The 18,627-nt window shown below is 44.7% G+C and overlaps 1 protein-coding gene across 2 annotated transcripts in view; it reads right to left on the reverse strand.

Annotated features, from left to right (window-relative positions):
- Nucleotides 1-18,627, reverse strand: part of gabbr2 (gamma-aminobutyric acid (GABA) B receptor, 2) — a 115,175-nt gene that overhangs the window by 33,631 nt on the left and 62,917 nt on the right. For both annotated transcript variants that reach the window (XM_078791839.1, XM_078791840.1), the window contains exons 9-13: nucleotides 16,915-16,995; nucleotides 15,470-15,620; nucleotides 15,267-15,399; nucleotides 13,664-13,771; nucleotides 10,790-10,912 (exon numbers count right to left, since the gene is read on the reverse strand). In XM_078791839.1, the coding sequence (XP_078647965.1) occupies nucleotides 10,790-10,912; nucleotides 13,664-13,771; nucleotides 15,267-15,399; nucleotides 15,470-15,620; nucleotides 16,915-16,995 (596 nt within the window). The remainder of the gene's footprint in view (nucleotides 1-10,789; nucleotides 10,913-13,663; nucleotides 13,772-15,266; nucleotides 15,400-15,469; nucleotides 15,621-16,914; nucleotides 16,996-18,627) is intronic.

The following is an 18,627-nucleotide window of genomic DNA, read 5'->3' on the forward strand; positions in this document are numbered from 1 at the left end:
GAGAAAAAAAATAAAAATAACCGAAAGTGCGTTGCTCACTTCGGCTAGCTTAAATTTTGCCGAATTCGTCCAAACTAAATTTTAAACGGTTGGTATTTGGACAAATAAATGGCACACTCAGGATCTAAACGCCCACTTTTTCGCCTGATTTAATTTTTAAAAAAAAATTATATATATATATATATAATTAATAATATTTTTTAAATATTAAAAAAATGTCAATAAAGTGATGTATTTAAAGAGTTTAGAGCTAAAGTGAAATTAGCTTCAGCCTGTCGATTTCGGCTCGGGTAGGAGCGCAATGCATTGTGGGTTACCATGTAGTACACTGTAGTGTAAACGCTTTGCATACTGTCAACTAAATACTAGACCATTGTACCCCATTGTACATTATTCCAGCAGGTAAACCTCAACCGAACAATAAAATAAATGCAGCAATTCCGCCATATAACAGTAATGACAGTACTTTTAGTTGCAGTAGTATGCATCATGTTGCCATGTTGGTCCAGCATACACACATAAAAATGCAACACGCCACAAAAAATGTTTTTGACATTCCAACAAAGTGAAAAAAAAGTGAAAAAACGCACACCTTTATCAAGTGACCCACAAAATATATTGCATTTTGTCAATTTTTGTCAAACACTTTAAAAAACAATTTAAAATTAAAACTGCGAGCAGTGATGAGCGGGCTCGAGCACCCCGACGCGCTCGGGGGTACGCGCGGGTCGGGGGTACGCGCGGGTTGGGGTCGCGCGCGCGACCGGACGGGCGCGCGGACGCGCCGTACGAAAAACCGCGGCGAGCGGATAAGCGGTAAGGGAGTCACGGCACTTGCAATTTTCCGCCAGGAGGGGGCGACAGCGGCGGCGAGGCGGGTGCGCGGTCACGTCCCGTCCGACACCGCGAACCGCCATAAAAAAATTCACGACGATCGGACCACGCGGTAGGTCCTTGCGGCAGATATACGTTTCCGCCTGTGGGTGGCGCTATAGAGTGGTTGGCCCACACGGTAACGGACCGGAGGGTACCCCGAACCAACAGAAAAAATTAGGGGCCGATCCGACCGTGCGTAAGGAAGTTACGGCAGATATACATTTCCACCAGTTGGTGGCGCTATAGCGTATGTACACACACAGTCATAGACCAGAGGGTACCCCAGACCACCAGAAAAAATTTGGGCCTGATCCGACCATGTGGAAGGAAGTTACGGCTATATACATTTCCACCAGTTGGTGGCGCTATACAGTCTATGTACACACACAGTCATAGACCAGAGGGTACCCCAAACCACCAGAAAAAATTTGGGCTTGATCCGACCATGTGGATGGAAGTTACGGCTATATACATTTCCACCAGTTGGTGGCGCTATACAGTGTATGTACACACACAGTCATAGACCAGAGGGTACCCCAGACCACCAGAAAAAATTTGGGCCTGATCCGACCATGTGGAAGGAAGTTACGGCTATATACATTTCCACCAGTTGGTGGCGCTATACAGTCTATGTACACACACAGTCATAGACCAGAGGGTACCCCAAACCACCAGAAAAAATTTGGGCTTGATCCGACCATGTGGAAGGAAGTTACGGCTATATACATTTCCACCAGTTGGTGGCGCTATACAGTCTATGTACACACAGTATAACAGACCAGAGATTGACCCAACACACCAAAAAAAATTTCAAGACAATCTGACCATGAATCAGGAAGTTACGGCAGATATACATTTCCACCAGTTGGTGGCGCTGTGTTTAGAACATGGCTTCTGGAGCATTAGGTGCGTCCTGTCATGATAGACGTCTCCACCGAAAATCATAGTGATACGTGTAACGGGTGGCGAGGGATAATGAATTGAAACTTCTAGGTGGCGCTAGTGTGTCAATTTAGATTGGTGTCACATGGGAGCACCACCAGGGCGCTCAGGCCTGGATTAAGGCCTCACGTTTAAGATTTCAGCAGCCTGTGACCTTCTGCAGGCAAATGATGACCTTTTGATGGTCAATGGCGAAGGCTGACCATTCGCCGTGGCCACGCCCCCCACATGTGCTTTACACACATCATAGTCCATCAACTGACATCATCAGTCTGTCAGTCAAACTGTGTATTGACTTTGATGTACATTGCTTCAAGGCAAGGCCAGACACCAGGCAGGGCCAGATATGAAATGGTCAAAGTTTGGTGGCGTGCCACGCCCACATCCTATGGAGCGGCCCAAAATCCTTCGCAATTTAACGTGGGCCATCCGTCTAGTGTCCGTTGATGCAACAACGGACTCATTCGGTCAAACCCCCTAGGAGGAGTTCGTCAAGATACGACCCATACATCCGCCCCCAAATGGCCGCCGCCACCTAAAATGGCCGACTTCCTGTTGGTTTTAGAACATGGGTTATTGAGACTTTTTTGTGCGTCCTGTCACGAGTGATGTCTCCTCCGAAAATCATGCCGATACGTGCAACGGGAGGCGAGGGATAATTATTTTAAAACTTCTAGGTGGCGCTAGTGAGTCAATTTGGCTTGGTTTCATATGGGGGCCACACCAGGCCGCTCAGGCCTGGATTCTGACCCCCCCTATGAGTTTTCAAGCCCATGCGACCTTTTGCGGGCGAATGATGACCTTTTCTATGTAAATGGCGAGGCCTGAGCATTCGCCGCCAGGCCACGCCCACCACGTGCGCTTTTCCTGCATCATGGTCCATCAACAGGCTTCACCAGGCTGTCAGGCAGTGACCTTGTGACCCTGATGTTCATCTGATGAATCTCCTGGCAGAAAAGGCCTCATGTAGATGACACGCCTTTAGCCTGTCGCCAATAGGTGGCGCTGCGACGAAATCAGGAAGTGACCTACGGGGACCTTCGGGGCGGGGCCATGATCACATGTACCAAGTATGATGAAGATCTGACCACGTGGAGCCAAGTTATTCACGTCTACAGTTACGCTCAGCGTGCAAGGCCCGGACATATGAAAATGGGCAAAATTTGGGGGCGTGCCACGCCCACATCGTATGGAATATCCCAAAATCCTTCGCAATTTAACGTCGGCCATCCGTCTAGTGTCCGTTGATGCAACAACGGACTCATTTGGTCAAACCCCCTAGGAGGAGTTCGTCGAGATACGACCCCAACTTCTGGCACGAAAAAGGCCGCCGCCATCCAAAATGGCCGACTTCCTGTTCGTTTTCCAATATGGGTTCTTGAGACTTTTTGGTCCGTCCTGTCACGATAGACGTCTCCACCAAGTTTCGTGACGATAGGTGAAACTGGTGGCGGGGGCCAATTTTTTCAAAAATTAAAGGTGGCGCTAGAGAGTCAATTTTGGAACATTGTTTTCGGGACCCCCACCAGATCGAAATTTTCGCCAGACCTGACGCGCTTGCAAAATTTGGTGAGTTTTCGGGCATGTTAAGGCCCTCAAAATGGCCGTCCTTTCGGCAGAATAAAAAACGGAACGATTACAATAGGGCTTTCGCACTGGTCAGTGCTCGAGCCCTAAAAATTCTCATTGACAACATATACAAATGCTATGCTTTTGGTTGTACGACAAGGCTGTGGAAAAAGTGCAAAGACTGAGCTTTCCTCCAAAGAAGCACAAAAAGAAGACAGAAGGACGTAGCCGGGCTCATGAAAATCCAGGAAACCGCCTCCCCTCACTTGACACGGCGCTCGTGGCGTGCGATGGGAATAATATCGGGCTACACAAAACCTGCTTTTGGCATAATCTTCTTAAAAGTCTCAGAGTCGGAGCAAAGAAGGTGGCTGCTTTTACGGAAGCTCCATTTGGAGCAGCTTGCGAGTTGAAACCGGGACAATTTTCCCTCTTAATTACACGTTTTCGCCGGAGAGGGGTCGGAATGGTAAAGGATGTTTACAAGAGTCCATATTCTGCCTTACCTTAACTTTTATATGTCACCAAATGTATGATCTCGTCCTTAGTAGTCATTCATGAAATCAGAAGAAATATGTTTATGCTAAAAATTCTATATAAAGTGGAGTCATCTGCTGTTTTAAGAACCTTCAGCAAAACAAGTGAGTCAAAGATCCTCTATATTACAGGAGCACTCTGTTGTTCTTAAGAACAAGCTGTAAAATTTCTTGTCAAAGATCCACCACATCAAAAATCCTGTATATACGAACCATAAGAACCTTCTTAAAAAAAACCCAAAACACTAGTCAGAGATCCTCTATTTTACAGGAGCGCTCTGTTGTTTTTAGGATTCTGCTGCAAAAAAGCCCGTCAAAGCTCCTCAATATGACAGCAAAACTTTTGTTAAGGACCGACTGCAAAAACACTACACTAGTCAAAGATCCTCTATATGAGAAGGTGCAATATTCCGTTTTTAAGCACCTTCTGTAAAAAAAAGCTAGTCAAATATTCTGTTTTTCAGAATCTGTTTCAAATACACAAGTCAAAGATCCTCTATATAAGGGATGATCTATTTCAGAGGAGAAATCAGCTGTTTTTAAGGACCTTCTGCGAAAAATGCAAGACAAGATTGTCACATTTTTTGGAATGCGGTGCAAATATGCTAGTCAAAGATCATCTATATGGCCTTAGTGCTCTGCTATTTTTAACAACCTACTGCAAAAACACGACTCAGATCCTCCACATGACAGGAATGGGCTTCTAGAATGATCTCGTGTTCTTAAAATAAACTTGCCTTGCCTGTTTTTATGCGCCTACTTAAAAAACGCAAGTCAAAGATCCTCTATAAGAATGCAGTCTTGAATTTTTTAGCAATCTGCTGCAACAGTCTTCATTTTCAAGTTTGATGTCTTTCAAATTTTAGCTACGGGGTCGCCACTTGAATCCCCCAACAGCAAAATGGGATAAAGGGGAATACAATCGCTAATCCGGGGTTTTCCGTGTGCGGTTACGTAACGCTGCTTCCTGTGGCGGGAAGACACGCAAAGCAACACAAGTCCACCTAGCATGACACACTATCCTCACAAAGACAACAAGCGGCCCTCGCTGGCTGAGGAAACTGTGAAGAGCGTGTGAGGTCTTTGCACGCCCCCCCCCCCCCCCCCCCGGCCCCCCTCCCAGGGGGTGGTCAATGAGAGAAGGCCGAGGTGGGTGGCGGTTATCCCTTAATGACCCAGTTTGCTTTGAAAAGGCATTGATCTGAGCCGCTGTGCTTTCTGTCCGGGCTAACAAAGCATCCTCGTCTTTGGCCGCGCCTTTAATGCCGCACGCTCCCTCGTTGGACGCAACCAGCCGCGGCGACGCTCTGCTCCGCCGCTGAGCGGGATCAATCTGATGCGCGCTGATTAAACCCTACCTGAATGCCAGATAAAAGGAAGTAAGCCGGGGCAGGGACGGGGGCGAGCGCTGGGGATCTTATCCATTTTTCAATGTTGCATCAATGTTTCATTTCACATGGAGGCGCCATTTTTGGAAAGCACGAGGAAAAGCACAATTCTTCTCCACCTATCGTGGGAAGGTCGTCCTCGGTTGACGTCGTAAAACTAAGAACTGCTTAGCCAAACGATACAAATGATCGTTGAGGGTTAACATAATTTCCTGCTCATGACTGGGAGCGTGGTCATGGATTCGGTGCACTGTTACAATCTTTGCTGTTAGTTTTTAAGGAATTTGACTTAGCCACAAATCAGCGTTTGCCCAAAAAACGATAATAAAGTAAAAAAATACCACAGCACAGGTCTTCCTGTCCGGGACAAGATGGCGTCCATCTATGTGCCTGAAGATGATGTCATCGTCTGCCGGAGTAATAAGAGTTCACCTTCAAAACGGGCACAAAGAAGCCCCGCCCTCTCCTGACGCGCTCCCCTTTGGCTAATTGCATCCAGGTGGGGGCGGCGACGGCGGCGACGGGCGAATCTGGGCTCACATGCGTCAGTGAATGCGATACACGTGTCCCTGTGTGGAATCATCACCACCACCATCATCATCATCATCCTCCTCTTCTTCCTCCCGCATGCCTGTTGCCATGCCGAAGCGGGAGGGAGTCCTAACCTGCTATTTTTGTCTGGCGGATCAACAGTGCCGACGCTCCGCGCGTTACGGATGTCAGAAACCGTGGCCGTTGCCATGGCAATGCCACACTGCGATATTCTTTTGCGGCGGCCGCCCGCTGAAGCTCGCGCAGGATGCGAGGACGGAGGCGGGAGGGGCGAGGGAGGAGGAGACGGAAGGAAGGGTGGAGGTGAGGTGCTGCAGGATCCGGCGGAATGCTAATCGTCCCTTCTTGACGCTTCGTCCTTCATTACGCAAGAGACCACGTCCGGCGGCGTCCACGAGAGGGGGCGTAAACTCACTCACGGGCATCAGGTGCAACCGACGTTCCCGCACACGCTGGGTGCACGTGTGCGGCGCGTCCATTAAAAGAGACACGCGTGCAGCCAGACGTCTCCATCAGCATTCCTGGGATGGTCCTGGAGCAGCCGGAGTCATGCCGGCTCTCCCTCGGCTCTCCCCGAGAACAACATTTGCGGCGAAAGGAAGCAGGCTGAAAGGAGTAGGGGACGCTGTCAAGGTCACAAGTCATCATCATCTACATACTGTAATTACGGCGCCGCCGTTGAAGTGCGGCCATAAAATAAGACCCAAGGGTGGCCCTTGGACTTTTCCGTACGTCTTTGGCGGCTCCTTCGCTCTCAGCCCACTCCTTCCCGCCTTTCAGAGCTTTTATTTCCGTTCCTCCAGGATGGACTGTCAGCCTCTTTACGGTTCCAACTTCCTGTTCACGCTAATGCCAGACTCAGGCTGGGGGAGGGGAACTGGCTTGATGTTGGGGGCGCTCTCATTTTTGTTGTTGCTCATTAAGTGGAACCTGCTGGTTTGGGAGCAGCGGGTCCACCGTCCCGCGTGACAACGTCCACACGCCAACACCACGTAAGGATCTTTATTATTCCCACAAGTCTTCCACAAAGCAGGAGTCCCCCCCACCAAGGTCAAACAATCCTCACTTGGATTCCTGCTAAATTGGCCACCAAGAAACCCCCCCCCCCAGGGAAGAAACTGTATATTTCTACACCACTAATTGACAACAGAAATTAGCCGCACTTCCAACTTTGCACAAGGAAGGTGTGGAGCCATGCTCCTTATTCCTCAAAGATAACCCACTCAAGCCGACTTGCAAGAACTTTGCCGACGGAGCCAAGGAAAACTCTCCAAGGATGAGACCTAGATTTCTTGTAGCACTAATTGACAACAGAAATGATATACTGTAATACGTCCAGAACCACGCTTGTCATATGTCAAAGAAAAGCACAATGTGAAAGCACTTTGGCAACTGAGGCAAGGAAAAACTCCCTCAAAGGGAAGAAACCTGCTTTTCTTTTGAGGTCAGTTCACAAGTTACCTAAAGACGTAGATGGCGTAGGAAGGTCTAGAGCTCTTCTACGTCAAACATAACCAACTAACAAAAAACTTTGGCGACGGAGCCAAGGAAAAACCATCTAAGGAGGACTTGTGTAGGACTAATTCACAACAGACGTTCTCTCAAGACACAGATGGAGCAGGTCTAGAACTACATTTCTCATATGTCAAAGAAAAGCAGAACGTGTAATTTGGTGACAGAGGCAAGGAAAAACTCTCTCCTTCTATATAAACCTTTTTTTTCTTTATTACTGATTCTGAACAGATGCCTTACAGATACACCAAAGAAAACCATGATATGCAGTCACTTTGGCAACAGAGGCAAGGAAAAACAAAGGAAAAAAACTCCCTCAAAGGACAAAAACTAAAATAGACATATTTCAGGAGCGCTAATCGGCAGCAAGCGTTATCTCATGACACAGATGAAGCAGGTTTAGAACCCCACTCCTCATATATCAAAGAAGACCAGAACATGCAAGCATTTTGGAGAGAGAGGACAGGAAAAACTCCATCTAAAGAAGACAACTCCTGTTCAAGCATATAGTGCTACATGAACCATGGTCCTTACACGTCAAAGATAAACAACATTTGCTAGCACTTTGGCGATAGAGGCAAGGAAAAACTCCCTCTCAGGAGGAAGCCTACTGTATAAAGCTATATTTTCCTACAGCACCAATTATCAACAGCGGTTATGTCAAGACACCCAGAACATATAGTGCCACACGAAGGTCTAGATCAGGTCTAGAACCATGCTCTATCATACATCAAAGAAAACTATTACATGCAAGCACTATGGTGACGGAGCCAAGGAAAAAACGTCCAACAGAGCCAAGACTGTACTTCCATGTCAACTATCCAACCCGTGATCATTGTAGCAAACAATATTTATCAACAACATCCTTGCAGGTTTCAGTCACCAAGAAAAACCATCCCAACCAAACGTTGGCTGAAGAACTGCATGCGAAGGACCAACAATTAGCGCCTAGTGACTGTTGTGTAACACCTCCATGTCATGCCGCGCAAAGACCACGAGAACCTGGGGATGCAGGCCAGGCGTGAGAGTGGTAGCCTAGCATCATACGATGGAAGAGCTAACATAGCTAAGGCAACCAATGGTGCCAATTACCTCTTTGTCGTTCCGAGGGGGGCTCAGAGAACACTACTTATCTGGGAATTTAGATCACCTGTCCAGAATTCCACCAGGGACACGCCGCTTCCCAAGTGGAGCTTCGGAAAGCTAGCATTCTGTCAGGTTTGCAGCCCAGGAATGTAGGTCTAGAAGCCACAGGGGGGGACGTGGACTCCCACGCTGCATGGTTAGCATATTCTACGCTATCCGGAGTCTGAGCATGCATGGGCGGCATCGACTAATGAATATGTTAAGCCGGGTTCAGCTTGACCCGCAGGGCAGACTTAAAGATGTTAGCCACTCCCGTCACAAAGGAAATACATCTTTGTCTGCATTTGCACACACAAGCTAAGTATAGCGCTTAGCAGAGAACGTAAACAAGACACACTGGACGGACCGAAATAAACCTCCTAGTGGACTTATCTGTTTATCACATCACAAGATACCCATTTCACTCAAGGAAGGCGCGCTAGTCCAAACTAGCTTCCAGTTAGCGATCCCCTACAGGAATGTTGGCAACAATCAACAAAAATGAAGTAAGATGAAAAGAATATAAAAAGGTACCATTAGACGGGGCTTTTACTGTGGAGACCGTCCAATAGACTCTCAGCGGTCGTTAGGGAACCCCGCTAATGTCCACCGTCTCATTTAAGCTCAACGGAAGCTTGTTAGCCAAAGGAGCTGACCAAACAAAACTAAATCTGCTTACTCTAGAATGGGAAACAAACTAACGTTGTTAGCGCTACATTGTTAGCTACAATGCTAGCTGTAGGTTTTCTGGTTCTTATAATAAACATTTGGGTTTGTCTATTGCCAAAATTCACTCACATTACAGAAGGATAATTATTTAGCTAAAAAGTAATGTTTTGGAAAATTAGGTTCCTCTGTAGCTTTCTTGTACTCCTGCTACGTAGCCGCTCCTCCTTCATATCACCGCTGGGAAATCCCATTGCTCGGTGTAGCAAAGGGGTGCTCAAAGCTAACAGCTGCTCACAATGGAGAAAGCGGCAAGCTACAAACGTAACAAGATGAGCATTCATAGCTGCACACTTGCTTAAGGGGTCGCTATGGCATAAAAACAACAAGGAAGTAATAAAAAAAAAAAACACAATAAAACACTAAAAACACAGCAGGACACATGGAGTCTAATATCCATCATGCTTGGTTTTGATATCGTACTTCAACGAAATATCAATATTTTTAAAATATTGATATGTGGCCCAGACTCAATTCAGAGCGAGTGAATACATTGTACACTATTGTTCACCAAGCCCCGCCCACCTCTCTGGCACTCCTTCATAGCGGACTTTCATCTCCATGCCATACTTCACTCTGTTCCATTCGATTGCGGCAGAGTCGGCAATCCATGATCATTACAACACTGACCCATGGTGAAAAACACTAAACTCCTCACACAGCAACTTAACACTCAACTCAAAAGGTAGCTAAGGTTAACAAGCTTGTCATGAGTTTCCTCGTAGCTTGTGATCGACTTCTCCCAAAGAAAGAGCTACCGTTCCCTCATGGACTCGTGAGCGACACAGTATTTAAACCATGAGAAGTACTTCATAGTACTAGTAATAATACAGTAACTTTAATAGTAACTTTAAAAGTAACTTTTTGGAATATTAGGCTCCTCTAGAGTTGTATGAGTTCACATTTCATAGCCAAATTTCGCTCACTGGAAACAGATCAGGATGCCCCCCGGACGCCTCCCTGGGGAGGGGTTCAGGCCGGGTCCAACCGGTAAGAGGCCTTGGGGAAGACCCTGAACACGTTACAGAGACCAGGTCTCTCACTGACTGGCTCAGGATCCGCAGGAAGAAACTGGATGAAGTAGCCGGGAAGAGGCTACCTCTCCTGCGACCCAACCTCGGATGAGCGGAAGGAGATGGATGGATTTTCAGGATTACCGGCGCTAACGCCAGCATTCCCCGCTTTCTTGCTAACTTGTGCCGCCAAGGCAATGTCAGCTTTTTAGCATGGTGATCAAGTTCACTCCCGTTCTGTGCTTCTCATACAAGGAGAACAAGGCCGTGTGCGTCTTTGCCAGCAGGCTAGCTTGCCAACGTCTTGTATCCAAGCTGGCAAATGTCCGGCTGGGGGATCAGCGCAGGAAGTAGCTGTGGCTCACATCCTTACCCAAAAATAATCAACACAAAAAGGCAGATGGTACCGTGGCCTGAGGCAGACATTTTGTTTGCTCGTGCTCCAATTGCAGAGCGGTTTTTTTTGTTGTTGGTATTTTGTGAGTGGCTCATATCACGGCGGAGGCAGAAAACACGGACGCGAGGAAGCAACATGGCTACGCGCACCCACCTCCAGGCTGTATTCCTCCACGGTCCTCTTCAACGGGTCCACGATCTGCCAGCAAATGAGGATGCACAAGTCGATGAGCAGCATCCCGCCAACGATGATCAACAGCTTCTGGTCCTTTATGATCTGCATGAGGCATAAGGGGGGACATGAAGACGCTTTTATTAGCGTTACACCTACTCGTGTTTGCTGGCTTGCAACATTCGTCTTTATGGACCCCATCAAACGCCGGTTCTCTTCGCCATCCAATCAGCTGCAATTAACAGCCGACGAGGACCGGCGTGATAGCGTGGCTTTAAACGACACCCACCGATGCTCCTCTTTTGTAGCGTGAACTTTGCTGGGATGAAAGCCGTGGCTGTTTGTGATCTTTATTTATAACGCCGTTTGACGGGATGGAACCGCAGTTCAAAGGAAAGGTCAGGCGGCCCAGGGAGAAGGTGGGGACGGGGGGGTTGGAACGCGCTAGTGGTGTTGGGGAAAGGTGGCTGAGACCTGCAGAGGGGAACCTACACCCATGGATGTTGGCCATGTATGTGTCTCGAACATACCTTGGACCTCACTTGTCTTGAACATCTTTGATTTTTAGAGTATTGGACGTAGTGTTCATCTTAGTTAAATGGTCGTGAGCATAACATTGATCTGGGTTGAATTGACTTGAACAGACTTTGATCATCATAGTCTTGAACATTTATCTTCCTTGAATGTCTTGAACCTTGATTTTTAGAGTCTTGGACATAGCGTTCATCTTGGTTGAATGGTCTTCAACATAGTTTTGACCTTGGTTTAGTTGTCTTCAACATCGCTTTCATTGTAACCGGATGTCTTGAAGATGCTTTAGTCTTGAACATATCATTGATCTGTGTTGAACAGACATGGATATATCTTTGATCATCATAGTCTTGAACATATCACTGACCTTAGTTAAATGGTTGTGAGCATAATATTGATCTGGGTTGAATAGACTTTGATCATCGTAGTCTCGAACATTGATCTTCTTTGAATGTCTTGAACATATCTTTGATTTTTAGAGTCTTGGACATACCGTTAATCTTGGTCGAATGGTCTTCAACATAGTTTTGACCTTGGTTTAGTTGTCTTCAACATCGCTTTCATCGTAACCTGATGTCTTGAAGATGCTTTAGTCTTGAACATATCATTGTTCTTGGGTAAATAGTCGTGAACATATCATTGATCTGTGTTGAACAGACTTGGATATATCTTTGATCGTCATAGTCTTGAACATATCTTTGACAATAATAGTCTTGAACGTATGACTGATCTTAGGTAAATGGTCATGAGAACAACATTGACCTTGGTTGAATCGACTTCAATAGACTTTGATCATCATAGTCTTGAACATTGATTTTCCTTGAACGTCTTGAACATGTCTGACATTAACAGTCTTGAACGTAGCATTGACCTGGGTTGAATAGTCTCGAAGATATCTTTCATCTGGGTTGATTGTTCCTGGAACATCTCAGTTCCAGATCTTGTATGGGATTCCTCATCACATATGCGCCACTTTGTCTTGCCGTGTGGCGTGGCTGCCTCCATGGGCTCCTTGGCCTTCTTCCTCCTTCTGTCACTTCGCCCTAAATCCTTCCAACTCTTTGATCCCTCCCTCTCATCCTGGCAGGCCACCCACACACTCGCTCCCGAATGCAGCATGAGTGGGAGGCAGCGAGACACGCGGGAAGGATGGAGGGATGAAGGTTGCTTCTATAAATACAAAAAGGCCAAGAAGCGCCACGACCGTCTGCATCATTTTTACGTAACTCGGCCAATCAAAGAAATTGGATCTGCTGCTGAGAAGCAGTCCAAGTGTTTCACTGAAGACATGTCAAGTAATACCGCTACGGTACAGCGCGTGGACCAAAGTAGTGACACCTAGCGGGAAGGTCACAAATGGACAAACGAGTGTATTATGATGTAATGTGTATACACAATTTGGATAAAACAGCCTGGTATTGTACTCCGATGAAATTGTCTCGCGATAAACAGAAGAAAGTACAAGGCAAGTACCATATTTGGGTCCGTCACCCAGCTAACTAAAAAGCGTATAATAGTGTTTCACCATAATAGAATGTGATTATACCATGTATAATCCTAATGTATATAAACCTAAAGAACTTTATAGAACAAGGAACCTTATTTGGTTACCCCACCCAGCTAAATTAGCTAAAACAATCCTGAAATAATGGAGAAAAGTCAAATATATTGACTTAAAACTATAAATATATAAAAAATATATATATAATAAAATATATTAATAAATCATGCTGTTTTGTTTTTGAAATCGACCTACCATACCAGAAAAAATTGCATATTAAAGCAATTGTTTTTTCCAAAATGAAGCATTTTCAAGCATAAAAATGGTAAAATGAAGAAAGATGCGTTCAAAGACACTGTGACAATATGTAGTATTCTCCACTGTTCACTAGGTGCCAGTAATGTTACATTGCTGAGACAATAGCCACCACAGGAAGTACCGTCCAGAAGAGAAAGTAAAAAAAGTTTTCCCGATGCTAACATGTGAGTCTGTATTAGGCCTTATTTTCTTTTATGTCCACTATATTGGGTAACAGGAGTGTCAATGTGACTATAGGGGTGTTATGTTATATCAAGAGGACTCTAATGTTAATAACCGTGTTAAAGAGATGGTGTTAAAGAGATATTAGTACGGGTTTGAATGATCTCACAACAGGCCCAATCGTCCCTAACACAACAAGCTGAAACTCAACTCTGAACCCCAGACATCACTTCCTGTCTGCCTCACGACACACAAAGTATGAAAACCTGTTTACGACTGATGAGACATCCCACATTGTGGAACTTCACTCATCTATTACTGTAAAAACAGTAAATGCAAATGACCTTCTTCTTCATCTTGACATTCTTGAAGATGGCGTGCACCCTCCAGGTCTTGGCAAACATGGCGCCGAACGCCGTGGTGTATCCGACAATGAGGATCCATGTCCGCACCTGTCAGGGACGATAGGCGTTTAAAACAAGGTGAAAAAAAGAAAAGAAAAGAACAAAGAGTACCTCCGATGTTAGCATTTTTCTGAAGATTCAAAAATAGCGTCCTTAAAAATAAAATAACGCTGTCAGGACGTGTGACGCGGCGGCAGGCCACCGAGCGCTGTCACGCTCTTCTTGAGAGTAATTCGTCCTAATGGGAAATAAAAATGGACGTCTCGCTCTGATTTGGCACAAAGGACGGCGCTGATGTGTTTTAAGAGTTTGCTAAAATAGCCTAGCGAGCCTAATATAGCTACGCCGTGTCTTCGCATGCAACAGCACGCGTACTTTATTTGACACCTGCACCGTCCTGCCGACTGGCGAGGAAACGTCCCGACAGAGACGCCAAAGCCTGCGTGCTTTCATCACACTTTAAGCTCTTTATCATATGCTCATGTGTCCTCATTAACGCGTACAATATGCCTTGCCTCATTTCTCATTACACCAAGTATTTTTAATGTATTCAAATGTGGCTTTAGATAACAGTAATGTGATCTATTTAAATAGGACGAGTAATGCCAAGGCCTCATGGAGCAAGGCTTGCGTTTCAAAAATTAAGAAAAATACAAATAGAAATAAAAATTTACTATTTTTATATTAAAAATTTGCTAAAAATATTGGTGTGATATACTCCAATGTAAAGCTTTCAAGCACTTTATAGGACGAGGAAAAATATTTGGTCACCGTGTGGTCACCACATCATACGTAAGTAAAAAGTCAAAATATATTTAAATAAATTTTAATAAATAAATAAATAAAATTTTAATAAATAAATACATTGTTGCGATATACTCCAATTTAAAACTTTAAATCACTTTTTAGGATGAGGAAAAATATTTGGTCACCATGTGGTCACCACATAATACGTAAGTAAAAAGTCAAAATATATTTAAATAAATTTTAATAAATAAATAAAATTTTAATAAATAAATACATTCCAAAAACATGCTCGGTTAATTGGCCACTTCAAATTGTCACCATGTGGTCACCACATCATACGTAAGTAAAAAGTCATAAAATATATTCAAATTAATTTAAATTAATAAATAACTAAAATAGATAAAATAAATATAAATTCAATAAATAAACAAACAAATAAATTCCAAAAACATGCTAGGTTAATTAGCCACTCCAAATTGTCCACAGGTATGAATGTTAGTGTGAATGGTTGTTTGTCTATATGTGCCCTGTGATTGGCTGGCCACCAGTCCAGGGTGTACCCCGCCTCTCCCCTGAAGACAGCTGGGATAGGCTCCAGCGACCCTCGTGAGGATAAGCGGTAGAAAATGAATGAACATAACGGCCAATATTTCCAGAATTGATAATTGATAAGTTACCCAGCGGTTGCACCGTGAGTGGGGAGGCCAGTAATGTAATACCAGTACTTCAATTTGAATAGTACATGAGTACGCTAGTAGTCATGATGCCCAAAGTAGTGCTGCATGAAGGAACTGACCGTGCAGAGCGTCTCAAACTCCTTGTCGGACACAAAGCCTCCGTCCAGGCCAAAAAGGAAGATGGAGGCGTAGGAGAGCATCCCGCCCAAGATGATGAGGTTGTTCATGTACGGACTGGACATCTTGATCAGTCTGCGTGGAGAAGACCACAGCGTCAGCCCACCTCCGCGCCTTGGCGTTGAGCACTTCCTGTGTGGTTTACCTGTGGTTGCGGTTCTTGATGTTGAAGAAGAGGAAGGCCCCGGCCATGAGCATTCCCAGGATGGTGATGGTGGACAGGATGCTGTAAAGCGGAACGTTGATGTGCCGCCGCTGCTTTCGAACGATCGTACGATCTTTGGGCGGCTCCACACCTGAAGAAAAAGAACATTTTTTTTAATATGTGGAAAGTGTTATCGCCTCAAAAGGTGAATCAGGCGCTACAGCAGGCATCCGGCAATCCGAGACCCCGTTTCCTGTTTCCTGCTCACTGCCGCATCATCGAAGTCAAGTTATTGCGGTCAAATCCTGCACTTTCTTATCTCCAGCTTTTATTTCTCTCCTCTCTCGCCAATCGATGGCAGCGGGAATCGCCTTACACATCTCTGTTTACCGTGGAAACACTTCCGTGGACCGTCCCCCCCAGCTTGTGGATGTGGGGGCAACGCGGACAGGATGGAGGTAACGTGAGTTAGATGACTTAAAAATAACCCATAAGTCATCACACGTGATACTGGATCCCAGTGGGGGACCGTAGTAAGTTTCTTTTAATAAAGTCCTCCATTTATGGACTACGTTAGAAACCTGGGTGGCCTCCTGGATGGTGCAGTACCGCTGGAAACCAAGGGGGGCAGTATGTAGCGCATACCAGGGAAATTAAGTTAGCCGGGTGGTCATATTATGACTTTTTTTACCTTTAGAAAATTAATATTTTGACTTTATTCTGATTGCATGCATTTATGCTGTTTTTTTAAATCAAACTATTTAAGCTTAGAAATATTATAAATATTCTTCTCATAATATTATGACTTTATTTCTATATAATTTGACTTCATTCCCATAATATTAAAAAAATTCCCCAGCCTAATTTTCCAAAAATTACAACATAATTTTTTTTGTTTTTCATAACATTTAATACTACTGCTACTACTACTACTAAAATGATGTTATTTTTGGAAACCAAGGGGGGCAGTATGTAGCACATACCAGGAAAAAATAGTTTGTCACATTTCTAAAAAAAAAACAAAAAAAGTATGATGTATTTGTGGCGGTCCCCCAACCGCCATAGATACATTAGAGTCCTGTGGAGAAACGTTTTCCCCAGAACGAATGTGGTGTGGGTGGAGGAAGCTACTCTACGCTACTCTACCTCCTAAGCCACTTCCGCCCTCCATTTGTCACATTTAGAAAAATAAAAAAAAAGTATAATGTATTTGTGGCGGTCCCCCAACCGCCATAGATACATTAGAGTCCTGTGGAGAAACGTTTTCCCCAGAACGAATGTGGTGTGGGTGGAGGAAGCTACTCTACGCTACTCTACCTCCTAAGCCACTTCCGCCCTCCATTTGTCACATTTAGAAAAAAAAAAAAAAAAAGTATGATGTATTTGTGGCGGTCCCCCAACCGCCATAGATACATTACAGTCCTGTGGAGAAAGGCATGGTTTACCTTGGAAGCGGATGGAGTTGTTGATGAGGTCCAGCACGTCGGCGATGGCGTTGTACTCCCCCACCTTGACTTCCTGGCCGTCTGTTGCCACAAGAACAAACATTCCCGGTTCATACGTGATAAACTCTTACGGACAGTGGCCATTTTGAGTAAACAAAGAAGTTATTCGGATTCAAAAGCCTGGAGGTAAAGCGTGAAACCTTGGGCCCATTAGCAAGACGCCAACGTCTCCATAACGGAGATAATAAAGCACTTGCTACGCGTATCACTTAAGGAAGATGCCGCGCTCTAATATGTTTTTTAATATGGTTTTCCTCTTTTATACGGTTTCAATTATCCCTTTATTTCACCTGGAGGAGAGCAGACGGCCAATAAAGAGCAGCTATCGCCATCGCGGAGGAAGGCAAAAACAAGCAAAGACGATAAATGCTAAACGCAACTTCTCGGAGCATTTTCATCAATCGGGTCCCGCCGGAATCGCTACGACCTTGTCAGACAAACGTGAGCGCAGAAGGCGGGCGGAGGACGGGGGAGGGATGTAGATTACGTTTACAACCAAAAAGGCTGCGGTTCCCTGCAGAAGCCAACGCCGGCGTTCATTAGACGCCTCCTGCATCTTCGCCCTTGACTTCCTCCATCCGTGCTCTCGTCGGAGGATCGCCTCGTTTGATCTTCGGAGATTGCCGAGCAGAGCCCGGCCAAACGTTCTCCGGTCTTGTAAAATGATATGCGCATACGCCATGAGGATTTATGTTTCAGCTCTCGCCAAATGAGGATCAATGAGCGCATTAGCCTCCGCCACGTGCTCGCGTCGGGAGGCGAGCCGCCCAGCGGATTGCGTAGCGCTCTTCCGCGTCATTCCCAAAGGGAACGCTGATTGGGAATAAGACACATTTTATCGTGGACACCCGCACATTCGGCAGTCGACTTTTACACCCCTGGAAATTTGCAGATTTTTGATCAAAATTGGTATTTTTTGAATGAAAAAAAAAGTAATTCCCCATAAGTCAATAATCCGTCATACAAATGTGATAATACAGATCAAATGTCATATTATTATCAACTTTTAGCATTGATAAAATGACATTTTTTACTTTACTTTTTTGACATATTTTTGTTCTTTTAAAATTTTCTTTTTTCTGAAAAAATATTTGCAAATTTCCTTCTTGTAATATTATGGCATTATTCCTGTAATATTAATAATTTTTTTCCAGGTTAATTTTCCAAAAATTATTATGACTTTATTTCTATATAATTTGACTTCATTCCCATAATATTAAAAAAATTCCCCAGCCTAATTTTCCAAAAATTACAACATAATTTTTTTTTGTTTTTCATAACATTCACTACTACTGCTATTATTACTACTAAAATTATGTTATTTTTTTTAAATACATTTTGACTTTATTCATGTAAAATTAGCGCACATCTTTCCAGTTTTGCTGTTTTCAATCATGCAAAATTTCTAAAATAAAATAGGAATTAAGCGTCCATGTTTCATAAATACTTGATGAATTTTGTATAGGATTTGTGACGTTCCTGCAGCGTTCCTGCAGCGTTCCTGCATCATTCAAACATTCAATGGAATCTTCACAAAGTCTTCCAGTACTTTGACAACACGTCCCCAAATCCTTTAGCCCCCATTTTCCACTCCAGGCATGTGAGCCTTTTTTCTCCGAGCCTACTTGGTGCCGATTCAAGCCGGTTGTGCAT

This window comes from Doryrhamphus excisus, linkage group LG7, assembly GCF_037039965.1.
Source record: "Doryrhamphus excisus strain RoL-2023G ecotype Guam linkage group LG7, RoL_Dexc_Guam_v1.1, whole genome shotgun sequence".
Lineage (NCBI taxonomy): Eukaryota > Metazoa > Chordata > Actinopteri > Syngnathiformes > Syngnathidae > Doryrhamphus > Doryrhamphus excisus.